Source organism: Lethenteron reissneri, chromosome 42 (assembly GCF_015708825.2).
Source record: "Lethenteron reissneri isolate LAM-NWPU_2019-01 chromosome 42, ASM1570882v1, whole genome shotgun sequence".
NCBI classification, from domain to species: Eukaryota; Metazoa; Chordata; class Hyperoartia; order Petromyzontiformes; family Petromyzontidae; genus Lethenteron; species Lethenteron reissneri.
The window spans coordinates 3,580,018-3,592,111 of NC_083820.1; the positions used below are offsets into that span (position 1 = coordinate 3,580,018).

The 12,094-nt window shown below is 50.4% G+C and overlaps 1 protein-coding gene across 1 annotated transcript in view; it reads right to left on the bottom strand.

Moving 5' to 3' along the window:
* Positions 1-12,094, bottom strand: part of LOC133353043 (lysophospholipid acyltransferase 1-like) — a 101,394-nt gene that overhangs the window by 27,378 nt on the left and 61,922 nt on the right. Inside the window, exons 4-8 of the mRNA XM_061569133.1 lie at positions 9,296-9,388; positions 8,157-8,212; positions 7,037-7,091; positions 6,413-6,638; positions 1,472-1,664 (exon numbers count right to left, since the gene is read on the bottom strand). Coding sequence (XP_061425117.1) covers positions 1,472-1,664; positions 6,413-6,638; positions 7,037-7,091; positions 8,157-8,212; positions 9,296-9,388 — 623 coding nt within the window. The remainder of the gene's footprint in view (positions 1-1,471; positions 1,665-6,412; positions 6,639-7,036; positions 7,092-8,156; positions 8,213-9,295; positions 9,389-12,094) is intronic.

Below are 12,094 nucleotides of genomic sequence, written 5' to 3' on the forward strand. Positions count from 1 at the left end.
CCTGTCTGCTCATTGTCTGACAGCGTCTCTTGGCCACCGCGTCGCCCATTGTTGTCGGGGGGGGGGGCTGCTGCCGCCGGTTACGCAAGGGGCCATCGCTGGTGCCCCCGGTGCCAGCCCGTTGGCAATTCCACTCGGCTCCAGGTCACCCTGCACCACATGAGCCCATTTCTTCCCGTAGCCCACGCTGTTCCCCACTTATCTCTCTTTATCCGATCAAACAAAGGTTGCGGGGGAGCGCTGCGGTGCTACATGACCCAGCCAGCACAGCCTTGCTTGCCAGAGAGGCCCACTGATAGGACCGTATCTGCGTGCATTGACAAGTATGCACGCGCGCACGCATACACACAAAATATTCACCGCAAGTTCACGGCTATGTTCCGCAGATACAAAATAGTACAATCTCAAGCCCCAGTCTGTGTGAGCGGCCACGTTGCAGCTCTCCGTGACTTCCTACTACCAGGTGCGTGTGTGTGGTGCAGCGCTTTGAGTTGCGTGAACGGAGGGTTTATTCTTTTGGTCACCACGAAGAATTATCAAGGGTCGCGGGCGTCGTGTGGACCGGAGTTATGAAATGCCCCAAGAGCCAAACCTAGTTTGTTATGTCTATAATTACCATAATGTAGTCGGTTTGTAATTAGGGCTCTCACAAAGGCACGATGTTTCACAGACGGATATAGTCTGCCAGTAGGAGGCGATATTGCTTCGTGGTTTTACTCAATTAAGATGTTTGCCTGCAATTTTTCTCAATACGATCAATTTGGACCGCGATGCCCGCACACACACACACGGCCCGCTCTTTCAACGTCGCGCGATCTCTCTAACGTCCGCTGTGAGGCAGGCGGCCCATATGTTTATTGGTAATACGCCCGCAGTATTAACCAGGGCGGCCACTGGGATTCCAACCATGAACTTCGGCAGGGCCCAGCTGTGCTGCACGGGGTGAGCGGTGGGACCAGGGTGTCATCTGTCACTTCATATTTTACAAAATGCTGCTAAGCTGGCGACTTGCAAGTCGGGATTAGCGCCATAAGGCGCCACCACTAGAGATACGCCGAACCGAAACAATCCGATATAATTTTACGCTGAATTCCTAAAAGCCCAAGATCAGGTTTACAAACATTAGATGAACAAACGAAGGCAAGAAGGACAGAATGTGCCGCGCCACGATAAAACTAAACTATTTTTTTTATTTCAGCAGGTAAGGCCCGCTGAGCCACACAGCTCTTTTTCAGAAGCGACCTGCCCGTCACAAACGAAGGCTCAACGAAGTGGCCTATCACCTCTGTCGGCATTTATAAGCAGCAACCAAATGCTTTTGACGCACGTAGATTCTAAACGTGGAGGGGGAAGAAAAAAAACACGAAAAAAACAACTAACAAGAGGAGGACCCGGAAGAAAAACTAAAATCCACGCAAACCACGGCGCGCTCGGGCGGTATCCGGCCTGCGCCAAGGCGGACGGGACCCACCGATGGACCAAGCGAAGTAGTACTTGGGCCGCGCCGCCTGGATGGACACGAAGAGGTAGCAGAGGCGGAAATGCAGCGGCTCGGTCTGCACGAAGCGCTCGTCCACGTTGTAGTTGACGGGGAAGCCCCGGGCCACCGTGAGGTGCAGCCCCAGCGAGACGAGAGCGACGGCCAGCTTGTACATCACCGCGCTCTAGGGGGGGGGGGGGGGGGGGGGGGAGTCGAGAGACAAAGACAAAGATCATCCCCGTAGAGCTATTAACAGACTGTTGGAGCAAGTGCCGTTAGCGAGTGGCACCTATGAAGGCCGGTACGACGCACGAGGGGACGGGCGGCTGGTACCACGCACGGTCATCATTGACCACCATGGACTCCCCAGTGCCGGTGTTTACACACCACACGAGGTACTCATTTGAGGCTGAGTCAACTTAGGAGAGGCCCAGGACCGGTTCAGATAATCGTCTGTGGTGTTGGTGGTCGTGAGCGGGAATCGAACTCGGGTCGCTGCGTTCGCCACATGTTGTCGTAACTTTCTGACCCGCTCCTACTGGACACTGTGAAAGAGCTTCATAGAATTCAGAGGCCGCTCTGGGCAACACTGCGGTGTGCGGGTATGAACGGTAACAGCACCGCGCGCCGTCTGCTTCACAGTGGACGCAAAAGATCCCGTGACGTCATTCGTCGCCGGCGTCACGGTCCGCAACGGCCGATTTTGAATAGTTACCCGGGAAATTACTTCATAGCAAAATGTACAGAGCAACCATTGCCACCGCCCCATGCCCCCCCGACTGTGAAAACTGAACAAAGCATCTTGAAACTCAGTGAGGCTTGTCCTCAAATTGACCATTGAACTTGAAAAGTGTCCCTTCGAGCGGCCCGATTCACATGTTGTTGAAAAAAACATTTAAAATCCATCCGATTGATGGTCAAAAACGAGCCAACGTCCACGAAGAAGATCTCTGGTTTGGATCTTCCAGCAAGCTCATGGTCCACTCTAAACCGCATGCGCACAAACCATGGCAGATGCGGATACCTGATCCACAAATGCTAAATTTAAAACTCTCCAATGTGCAACTGTGATCATCCAGAACAGACCATACAATGTTTAACGACGCAATGCCCGATACACAAATACGAAGGAGACATCGCAGTGATACTATTCCGCTGCTCCTGACGTGGTTATCTGGCTTGACTACCTCAATGTGGAATTGTAGTTATTGCTCTGCATCTTCATCGGCCATACAAGAGAAGACTGCACTTGCAGGTTGCCCCTCTTTTAAGTTGACAACGCAAAAGAGATCATGGAGTGTAGATGCTCAAGGGGCCACGCCATGTCAACGAACGATGGGGGATCAGACGCAGAATTAACTTCGGAGTGGAGACCGAGAGGTGAAACAAAATAATTCGGAGGCCGCTGCTCCCGGACAAGAATGAAAGGGGTGGAAGGAATGGAATGAATCTAGGAATGGAATGAAACTCGGGAGCCCTTTGCCCAACGGTGGGAAGCTACGGGGCGAGCAGCAGCTGCAGTAGCAGCAGAATATTAACCCAGGCTTCCGCTCCACAAAAGCGCTTGTCAAACCGACGAGGCTCTGGCTGGGTTATAAAACAATAAATAATTCAGGTTATACCAGGTTTGATTGATTTATTCAACAACACCTTTCACCGTGCAGTTAGAACCCCACTGCATCAAGCAAGCCGCAGGATATCGCGAAAGCGACGGTTATGGACGTGTCAAGGTCTCCCAACATCTAACACCGCAGCAGGAAACTGGTATTTGTTGCCCACAGGCGCAAAACGGTCGCTCGCCAACAAAAATAAACGCAGTGACAGTTGCATCTTCGGCATTCCCCATCGCTCGCGAACAAGGCTCCGCATGTGCAGAGAAAGTTTTACAACTGACCGCGTGGAATCACTTTGAAAGAATGCACATATCAGCTTTAGCGGTTGGGGGAGGGGGCAGGAGTAATGCCTGCGCTTCGGTGCGGGTTGGGGAGTACAGCTCGAACAAAGCTTCGGAGGCCTTAGAGTACGGACGCGCACAAAGTGATGCGAGGAATTTCACAGCAGGATAGGGTTAAAAAAAAGCAAATTGCAAGTTTGTAGTTGAATGGAAGAGCGAAGTCACTATTGATTCACCACGAAAAGGAGGATACACTGCTTAGGACACCTGCGCAGGATTGAGGGGGGCACCTGATCGTGACATGCAATCAGAATGAGAATGTTTATTTATACTGGACAAAGTCGATGAGCTATAAAGCTCTTTTTCACAGATGTCCAGTAGGGGACGGTCATAACGTTACAACAACAAACAAAACACAAAAACACGAAAGGAGTGCAACGTATAGATAGGAAAGGAAAACAATTCACTTTCAAAAAAATATGCAAATAAAACTAAACTGTTTTTATCTTCACAGGCAAAACCTACGAAGCTATGAGCTTAATTTTAAGAAACGACCAAGCCACAAATGATAGCTCAATTGGCTTATCGTGTGGAAATTTACAGCAGCCAAATACTCTTAAAGGCATGTTTCTAAATGCCACCAAGGGAGAGGCCCATAGCCAGAGAGGCGGGGAACTAAAGAAGCAAACCTGCCAGGTGAGGGAGCGACTGTGCAAATGTGCAAAGGATGGAAAAGATGTCAGGGTGCGCTCACACGCATGACATAAGCCATGACAATTTTTGACCATGGCGTGGCTTGATGAGTTCCTGAGCTACAAAGCCGAACTTTACAAACGTGACACCAAACTTCAGATAAATAGCCATTTGAAAATGGCCATTTAAAATACAGTATAACAATAGGAGGGGAGGGGGAGGACACCCATAATTGGAAACGTGATATCACGCTGATGTGCAAAAACAAATAAGGTGAAACACAAGCTGACTGTTTATACGTATGTAGCCATCATTGGTGAGTGTACATAGACTATCGACTTGCTATAATTGAGTTTAATCACGGGCGGTTGAAACCAGGATCAGCGCTCTAACAAGCGTTATTCCATAAGCAAGCCAGCGAGTCGATGGGAATGCTTCAGTGACCCTGAGACTCGGCGAGTCAGAAAAAAGGCTCTGGCCACTGATAACGTTACATCTAGCGGAGAGAAATATCTCGAGCGGCTTGCACGGCTGCCTTGCGCTCTATCCTGGGATGTGCTGCCACACCCCGGCAACTGTTGCCGGAGTAAACCAGTTATCTCTGCCCGCAGGCTGGCTTGTCTGACATTCTGCGTTGGATAAAGACACGGGTCATTTTCTTTTTAAAGACCAGAGCCATCAATCATTTAATTTCCACGTGGGACACAGGACAGACAAGCTCAAGTGATTACTGCCTCTCTCTCTCTTTCTGTGCTCAAACGAGCATGGGGGCAATGGGCTCGCCTCTGTTGGCGAGCTCCGAGCCAGCAAGTAGTGAATATTCCAAATTCCTATGACGGGGAAATTTGAACTGGCGACCTTCTCATTGCGAGTCAAGGGCTCTGACAAACAGCGTTAGTCCGACCAGATGAAGGATGCTCACATCTACAAATAATATACCGTATATTGGCACCCGATCAGATCGGGGTGATCCTCTCTAAAATATAATCGTTCATAAGAACGAATCTGTGCGAGTGATCCTGAGGCCCAGCTGGGCTTTGTCCTACACCGCCCGGTCATGTGTTCCATGGCTTTTTAAAAAGAAAAGAAAAAATTACCCTCAACGATAATGAACAAAAAATGTAATTAATATTCGAAAAAAAGAAGTGACATTTTCAATTTCGCATTGTTCCGTGTACACCAAAGGTTTTTTTTCCTCTACACACCATCGAATTCAGAGTATGCACGTGTTTTTTTTTTAACATTTAAATTACTTATTTTCCCAAAGGCCATGTGTCCTAGATAAATTAATGAAACAACAACACAAGTGCCTCCCCATCGGAAGCTGCAAGCCCTAATGCAATGCCTCGTTTAATTTACTTTACCACTTGCTGCTGCGAGAACACATCGGAGCCAATTTCGTGAAAACACAGCAACAAGAAAACAATCAGGATTTCATAAGCTATTATCACTGTTGGTGCCGCCGAAGATTACCAAGTATGAATAAACAGACCCTGAATAAAATTAATAACCATTAATGCCGCTTAACGATGCCGCCGCTGATGATGATTATTCCGATGCTGCCACCACCGGTAAATGTCTCTGGCTGGAGGTGGTGACGAATGCAGGAAGCTCTGTTGATAACGGTGATCGTGAGGATGATGATGATGATGACTACACTCCCATTGCAGTGTTTGACACTACAGTAAATTCAAATAACGAATGAAGGCGGCGGTGATGATGATGTGATTGCCACTAACGAGGCTGAGGATGTTGCTTCTACTGCTGCTCATTTTTTTTAATTTCATCAGGTAAGGGGTCAACTGAGCTCTATAGCTCTTTTTCAGAAGCGACCAGGCCACACATTGATAGCTCAACCAAGTGGCTGATTACGTGGACATTTATAGCAGCCGAATACTCTAAACGCACAGGGACAGAAACATACAAACTCCAAATATACAGGCGCCAGGGTCTGGATGGAACCCACGATCTCTTGTATACGAGGAAAGATAGTTAACATCTCGCTACCGCGGTGTCCGATGATGACAATGATATTAAGGATGTCGTCATTGAAAATGACGAAGAACATAGCCTTCTCACGATGAAAATGATAACGATATATACGATGCGTGTGACAATTCCACTACTTTTCCTGCCTTTACTGCAGTTGTACTACTTTGGAATGCGATGACGATTATGACGACAGCAGTCATATTGAAGCTGGAGGTAATGAAAAGCACAACAGCCTTGTCCTGCTTCCGCTGCTGCGCCTGACGATGACCAAATGGGAAGATGAGGACGCGGCCGCCCCACGCACATCGTGCACCCCAACGTACCCCGCGTACCCCGCACGACGCGACCGTTACCACTGGGGAGGGCTCGCAGCGGGGACGCTTGCCGTTGTCGCCACCGCACGCGGCCAAGGTGGCCTCCTCCGGCCCCGTGGCCGCCGTTCCCACGCCGGACTGCTGCGGCGCTAAATGCCGCCCCTCCATGAAGGCCAGGTAGTCCTTGTAGGCGCAGCACGGGCCCGTCAGGATGCTCAGGAAGTTGAAGTTGTAGCTGTAGTACTGCAGCAGGGTTGGCCGCACTCTGTGCCCGTAAGCAGCGGGGGAGAGGGGGGAGGGGGGCAAGACGCAACTGAACGACAAACGGCTGTCATCACTTTCTTTTTTTGTCCTTTTCCGCAATATTGCTCCCCGTAGTACTACGAGCGTCAGGCCACAGAACGGAGCGTCCTGTTGCGAGCAGTCCGAAGGTCGCAAGTTAAAAATCCCAGCCTCGAGGTTCGGCGCAAACAAATCATCATCCGTCTGAGGGTTGATGAAGCGAATAACCAATCGGTGCGGGGCGAGCCGTGGTTTGTGAGACGGAGCGTCTTGGTCACTGCCGCAGCCAGAGGGCGACTTCCACTGACGGCTCGCAGGACGGACGGCAGAGACGAGGGGGAGGCAGAGACGAGGTGAGGCCAGGAGGCTCACGGCACTCACCTCACAGCGTAGCGCCGCTGCTCCGGACTCAGGTCTTCGTCCTTCCGCCCGATCCCTGGGAAAGCACACGGCGCCGCAGTAGACCTTCATGCAAAGTGGTGGCACAGAGTGGTAGCGGCACGGGGGGGTAGCGGCACGGGGCGGTAGCGGCACGGGGGGCTAGCGGCATGGGGTGGTCTCAGCCGAGACGCTTTACCAGCCCCAGGCGCATGGCGAGCCCCTTGGTAAGGTCAGCGCCAAGCTAACCGTCGACTCGTCAATATCCCCCCCGCCCATTGGATAGACAACAGACATCAACGTGCTTTGGCCGCTGTGCCATTTTAAGCTGAATCTCTACTCGTGCGCCACACTAAGCGTTTCGCATACCTGTGTATGGCCAGGAGTGGTGGTGCTGCCTTTAATGCGCTGCATTAAGAACCGGTCACAGGTAAACACTGGTGACGATTATCTGAACCGATCCTGGGCCTCGCCTAGGTCGACTCAGCCTCAAATAAATATGTGGTGCAGTGTGTAAACATCGCCACTAGGGAGACAAAGGTAGCTGGGCGTGGTGCTGATCACCCACTCCCTCGTGTGCCGTGCCAGCCTTCATAGGTGCTCGCTAACAGCACTTGCTCCTACAGTCTGTTAAGGCTACACAGGTGGTCTTTGTCTTTGGTCCAGCCGTGAGTGCACTGTGCTACGATATAGATAACGTCTGCCTCGAACGCTATTGGAACTTGTATTGCACCTCCCCAGGGTCGACTGCACTATGTACTACGAAGCCCTGCACTGCGTATTTAAATTAGTTGATAGTGCAGCGTGTGAACATCATCGATGGGAACACAGAGGTGGCCAGTCTTGGTACTGGACACACCACCACCTCCTGTACCGTGCCAATCATCATTGGCGCTGGCTAACAGCATTTTGCCATACAGTCTCTTTGAGACAATTGTTTTTTTAAAGTGTGTGCCCACTAAATATCGCAGCATTGAATCGGTGATTTTCCTCAACCACCATGAAGCCAAAACGAACAAGCTCAATTAATCAATCAATATCCACCAACCAAAGCAAACAACAGCAACAAAAGAGAGACCCAGCCCGGCTTCCCCTCATGGTCATCACGGGAGCAGCCTCTCACCATCGTGCACCGAGTAGGCGAGGGTGGTGATCTTCTGCGCCATCACCATCATGGGCCTGCGGGCGGGCAGAGAGAGAGAGTCGCGGGCAGCAGGTTAACACGGTGAGGGTGGTGGAGGCGCTGACAATCTCCAGCACCCAACAGGCCAGTTTGGCCGAATCCCGCAGAGAGCTGGCCGAGTGAACATCCTGCTGGATTGTGAAATCGGCCAACTAAACGGCGTGTTGTTGCTGGGCCAGTTCGAGCGTCATTTGGGAGGTATTCCCCTCGCACGTGTGGGGGGTTTTCTCCTGGTGTTGCCGTTTCCTCCCACGTGCAAAACTACTTGTGTAAAAAAAATATATAAAACTATTTGCCAAACATCCCTGTGAAGGGCCCTCCTGAAAGAATGCCCGAAAATGAGTGGATAACCGAACGAATGTGATATTAAATAGCTTAAAAACACAACAGAGGTACACGTGCAGAGACCGCCTTGAACCTAACTGTGAATATAAAAAGGTACACATCCAGCCCCCAGGTGCAGCTGTGGTTCGAGCTCTTGACTCACTATCGGCCATCATCCATTTAGAGCAGGGGGTCGGTAACCATGCGGCTGTGGAGCCGCATGTGGCTCTTTAAGGAACTGCTTCAAGGCTCCCGACACGATAATTGCAAAGTAGTAAAAAAAAACGAATTATTTTCGACAAAGGGTGAACGTCTAAAAGCCCAACAGTGATTTGTAACGCGGCATTACAAATCATTGCGTGCGCTGTTCTTAAAATGGCGATGATAAAAAATGCGGTTTGACATTATTCATTCAGTACCCATCTTGCATTCACGTTGCTATTGTGGCACTCAAAATATTTAGATTTTTGTTTCACCGAATTCGAAGAAAATGTCCCTTCTTGTTAGTTTGGTTGCCGACCCCTGATTTTGACGCATAAAATAAGAATGGCTTTAGAGTAGTATAAAAAAAAAGTGTAAGTCATCAGTTAAAAAACAGAGCTTCCTCCAGTATGAATATGGATATGAGCACTGCCCAATGCCCATTTCAGACGGCAATTCCACGAGGAGCCTTCACAGGAGCTCACTAACTGCTGCTGCTGCTGCCAGTAATGACCCGTGTCACGCTTGAAGGAGGCACCCGAGGAGATCCTCACCCCGTGAAGTCCGTTGAGTAGATGCCGTAGTCAAAGATGAAAAACTTTATCTGGCACAGGGACAGGCAGCCCATGGCGATGATGAAGCTGTATCTGTAAAAAGGAACAGCGCAGACAGCACCATCATCACTTTCATTCATCACACAGGGGAGGGAGGGGGGGGTTTACAAGCATGTCTATTAGCAGAAACGATCATTTGAAATGCCGAAATTCTCAGCCGAAGCAATTAATAAACATGACGCACATGCATGATGTGTCTGGCCGCGTGGCACTCGGGCAGAGAGAGCACTCAAACCGCCAAGGAACGTGCGGCATCGACCCCGTCCCGTCATTGTCATCCTGAAAGGTCAATAATAATAAAAAAAAAGGCTACCTACACTCGGGGATGAGATTGGGTGGCTCGGGGTTCAAAGCACTCGGTGTAGACAGCGGATATTCCGCATCGGATGCCGGCAGCTCCCCGGTGTGTAAACCAGGGAGCTGCAAGCAAGCACCGCTTCCCCCCTATGTTCCACTTGGAATTGATAAAAGCAAGGGGAGCGAGCTGACGGCACACAAACGACTGCGCGTTAAAACCATCGCAGCAATTTCGTTCATTTTTTTGTCCACTTCACGTGCCAAAATTCGAGCTCTGTGAATGGATAAAAAAAAATGTTATACTGCCACGGGACAAACGTGTCCCTGTTCGCAGCCAGGGTGTGTGGGGAAGTCCAGCGGGCCCTCGAAGGGGATCTCAGAAGGAGTTTTGTGGCATTGCTCCGCGCTGCGTCGCACTCTGGCGGCGGTGGCGGAGCTGCGAGCGGTCCCCAAATGGACGCACCCTCTCACCGTCCACATGACAGGGGCAGCAGCGCAACGGCGATTACGTTTTGTGGAAAAATACAACAAAAGTATTGTCGCCTCTCAGCGACGAATCCGGAACGGTTGTTCTGTGGAGAAACTCTGGCCGGTCCCTTCTTCGTCTTGTCCCGTTCATACGGGGTCGGCGTTTCTGCCGACCACCACAATGTGGAATTCCTGCTGTGGATCACGGTAGGGAGATGTGAACTACCTCGCCTGGTATACAGGAGGTCGTGGGTTCAATGCTGACCCTGATACCTGTATATTTTGGAGTTGGTGTGTTCTCTCTCCCCGTGGTCGTGCGGGTTTTTCTCCAGGCCCTCCGGTTTTTCCCCTCCACATTTAGAATGAAGGTGCTGTTACAGAGTGTTCGGCCGCTATATGTTTCCACATCATGATAAGCCACTTCGTTGAGCTATCATTTGCGATAGCCAGGTCGCTTAAAAAAAAGAGCCATATAGCCCAGTGAGCCTCACCTGGTAAAATCAAAAATAGTTTTATTTTAATAATATTAGGTTTTTACCCTTTTAACTGGTACAAAACTGACAGTTAAAAGGGTAAAAACCTACTATTATATTTTGCCACTGGTAAAAGAGATCTCATAGTGTAAATAGTTTTATTTTATAGTTTACTGGAAATGGGCACCATCAACACCCGTTTGAGCGGGGGGGGGAGACGCTTTACCTTGAGTTGAGACCAGATTAATCAACGTTCCCCGCCCTCCCCGTGGTTACGGCGAACTGGGTGTTGCTCTCAAAGCAGGGGAGGAGTCTCGGTGGACACTCGGCAAGGCGAGGGACAACAAGCACCGACTATAAATGGAAGCATCAAAGTCTCGGCAGGGGAACGCAGCAGAGATCTTGTTTCATCGATAATCATTGCGCTCACTGTGACGGCACAGCGAGCATTGGGTCACGCAGCTCATTACCAGAGATTACAATTCCGGCGTGCAGCGTTCGCCCAGAGTACAAGTCCCACCCAGGGGGTGGCCTTCGTTTTAACCCGGTTTTTTTTCTTCTCTTAACATCAAGTTACATTACTACTGGTGGTCATGTCACGAGACCAATACATTCCCCGTTTGTTTAATTCTTACATGAAGTGGAGATTCATCATCCCATGGTAGACATTGCACTCTGGAAGGCGATCATTTACATCGTCAGATAATGTTCAATGAAGTTAGAATTTGTATTGCCCACTCAGCAGCGGCTCTTCCAATTCTCCGTCGAAGCTATGGCTGCGGGGGGCATCGGACGTTCGACCCCCTACGAAGCGGCGAGGGCGCGCAACGGATTCGCTTCTCCAGCGATTCAACTCGAGATTCACATCCATTGCTATACATTCGTAGCGTGTTCCATCTCGCTTGCATTATTTTGTTCGCTTCACCGGCCTAAACATGACACTAGCATCTCGTTGGCATATCATTGACACTAAACGATGAACAACCGATTCTCATTGAATTGGTAATCATCATCAACCAATATCAAAACCAAAATAAACAAGATCGATCAATCGGTATCCACCAACCAGAGCGAAGAGCGAACAAGAGCAAAGAAAGACCCAGCCTGGCTTTCCCCCCCCCCCCCCCGCGCGGAGCGATCAGACGCACAAGAATCGAAAATTAGTTACGTCGTCACAACGGCAGCCGCGTCGATCGCAGAGAGCCACCCCCCCCCCACCCCCGGCATTGCACGGGTGGCAAATCCGGCCCAGACCTCAAAGGAACCCCGGGGTGCTGTGTGCGATACTGCGCCAAACCACGGCAAGACCTCGCACGGCGCACTACCAAGGTGATGCAGAGGCCCATAAAAGCAGACCGCACGCGAGCAACCTACATCAACGTTCTGTATTGGCTGTACCTATCCGTGCGGGTGTGTGTGTGTGTGTGTTTGTGTTCGTTTGTGGGGAGCAGTAGTTGTAGTGGTTAGCACGCTGCACTATGAATCCGACGACCTGAGTTCG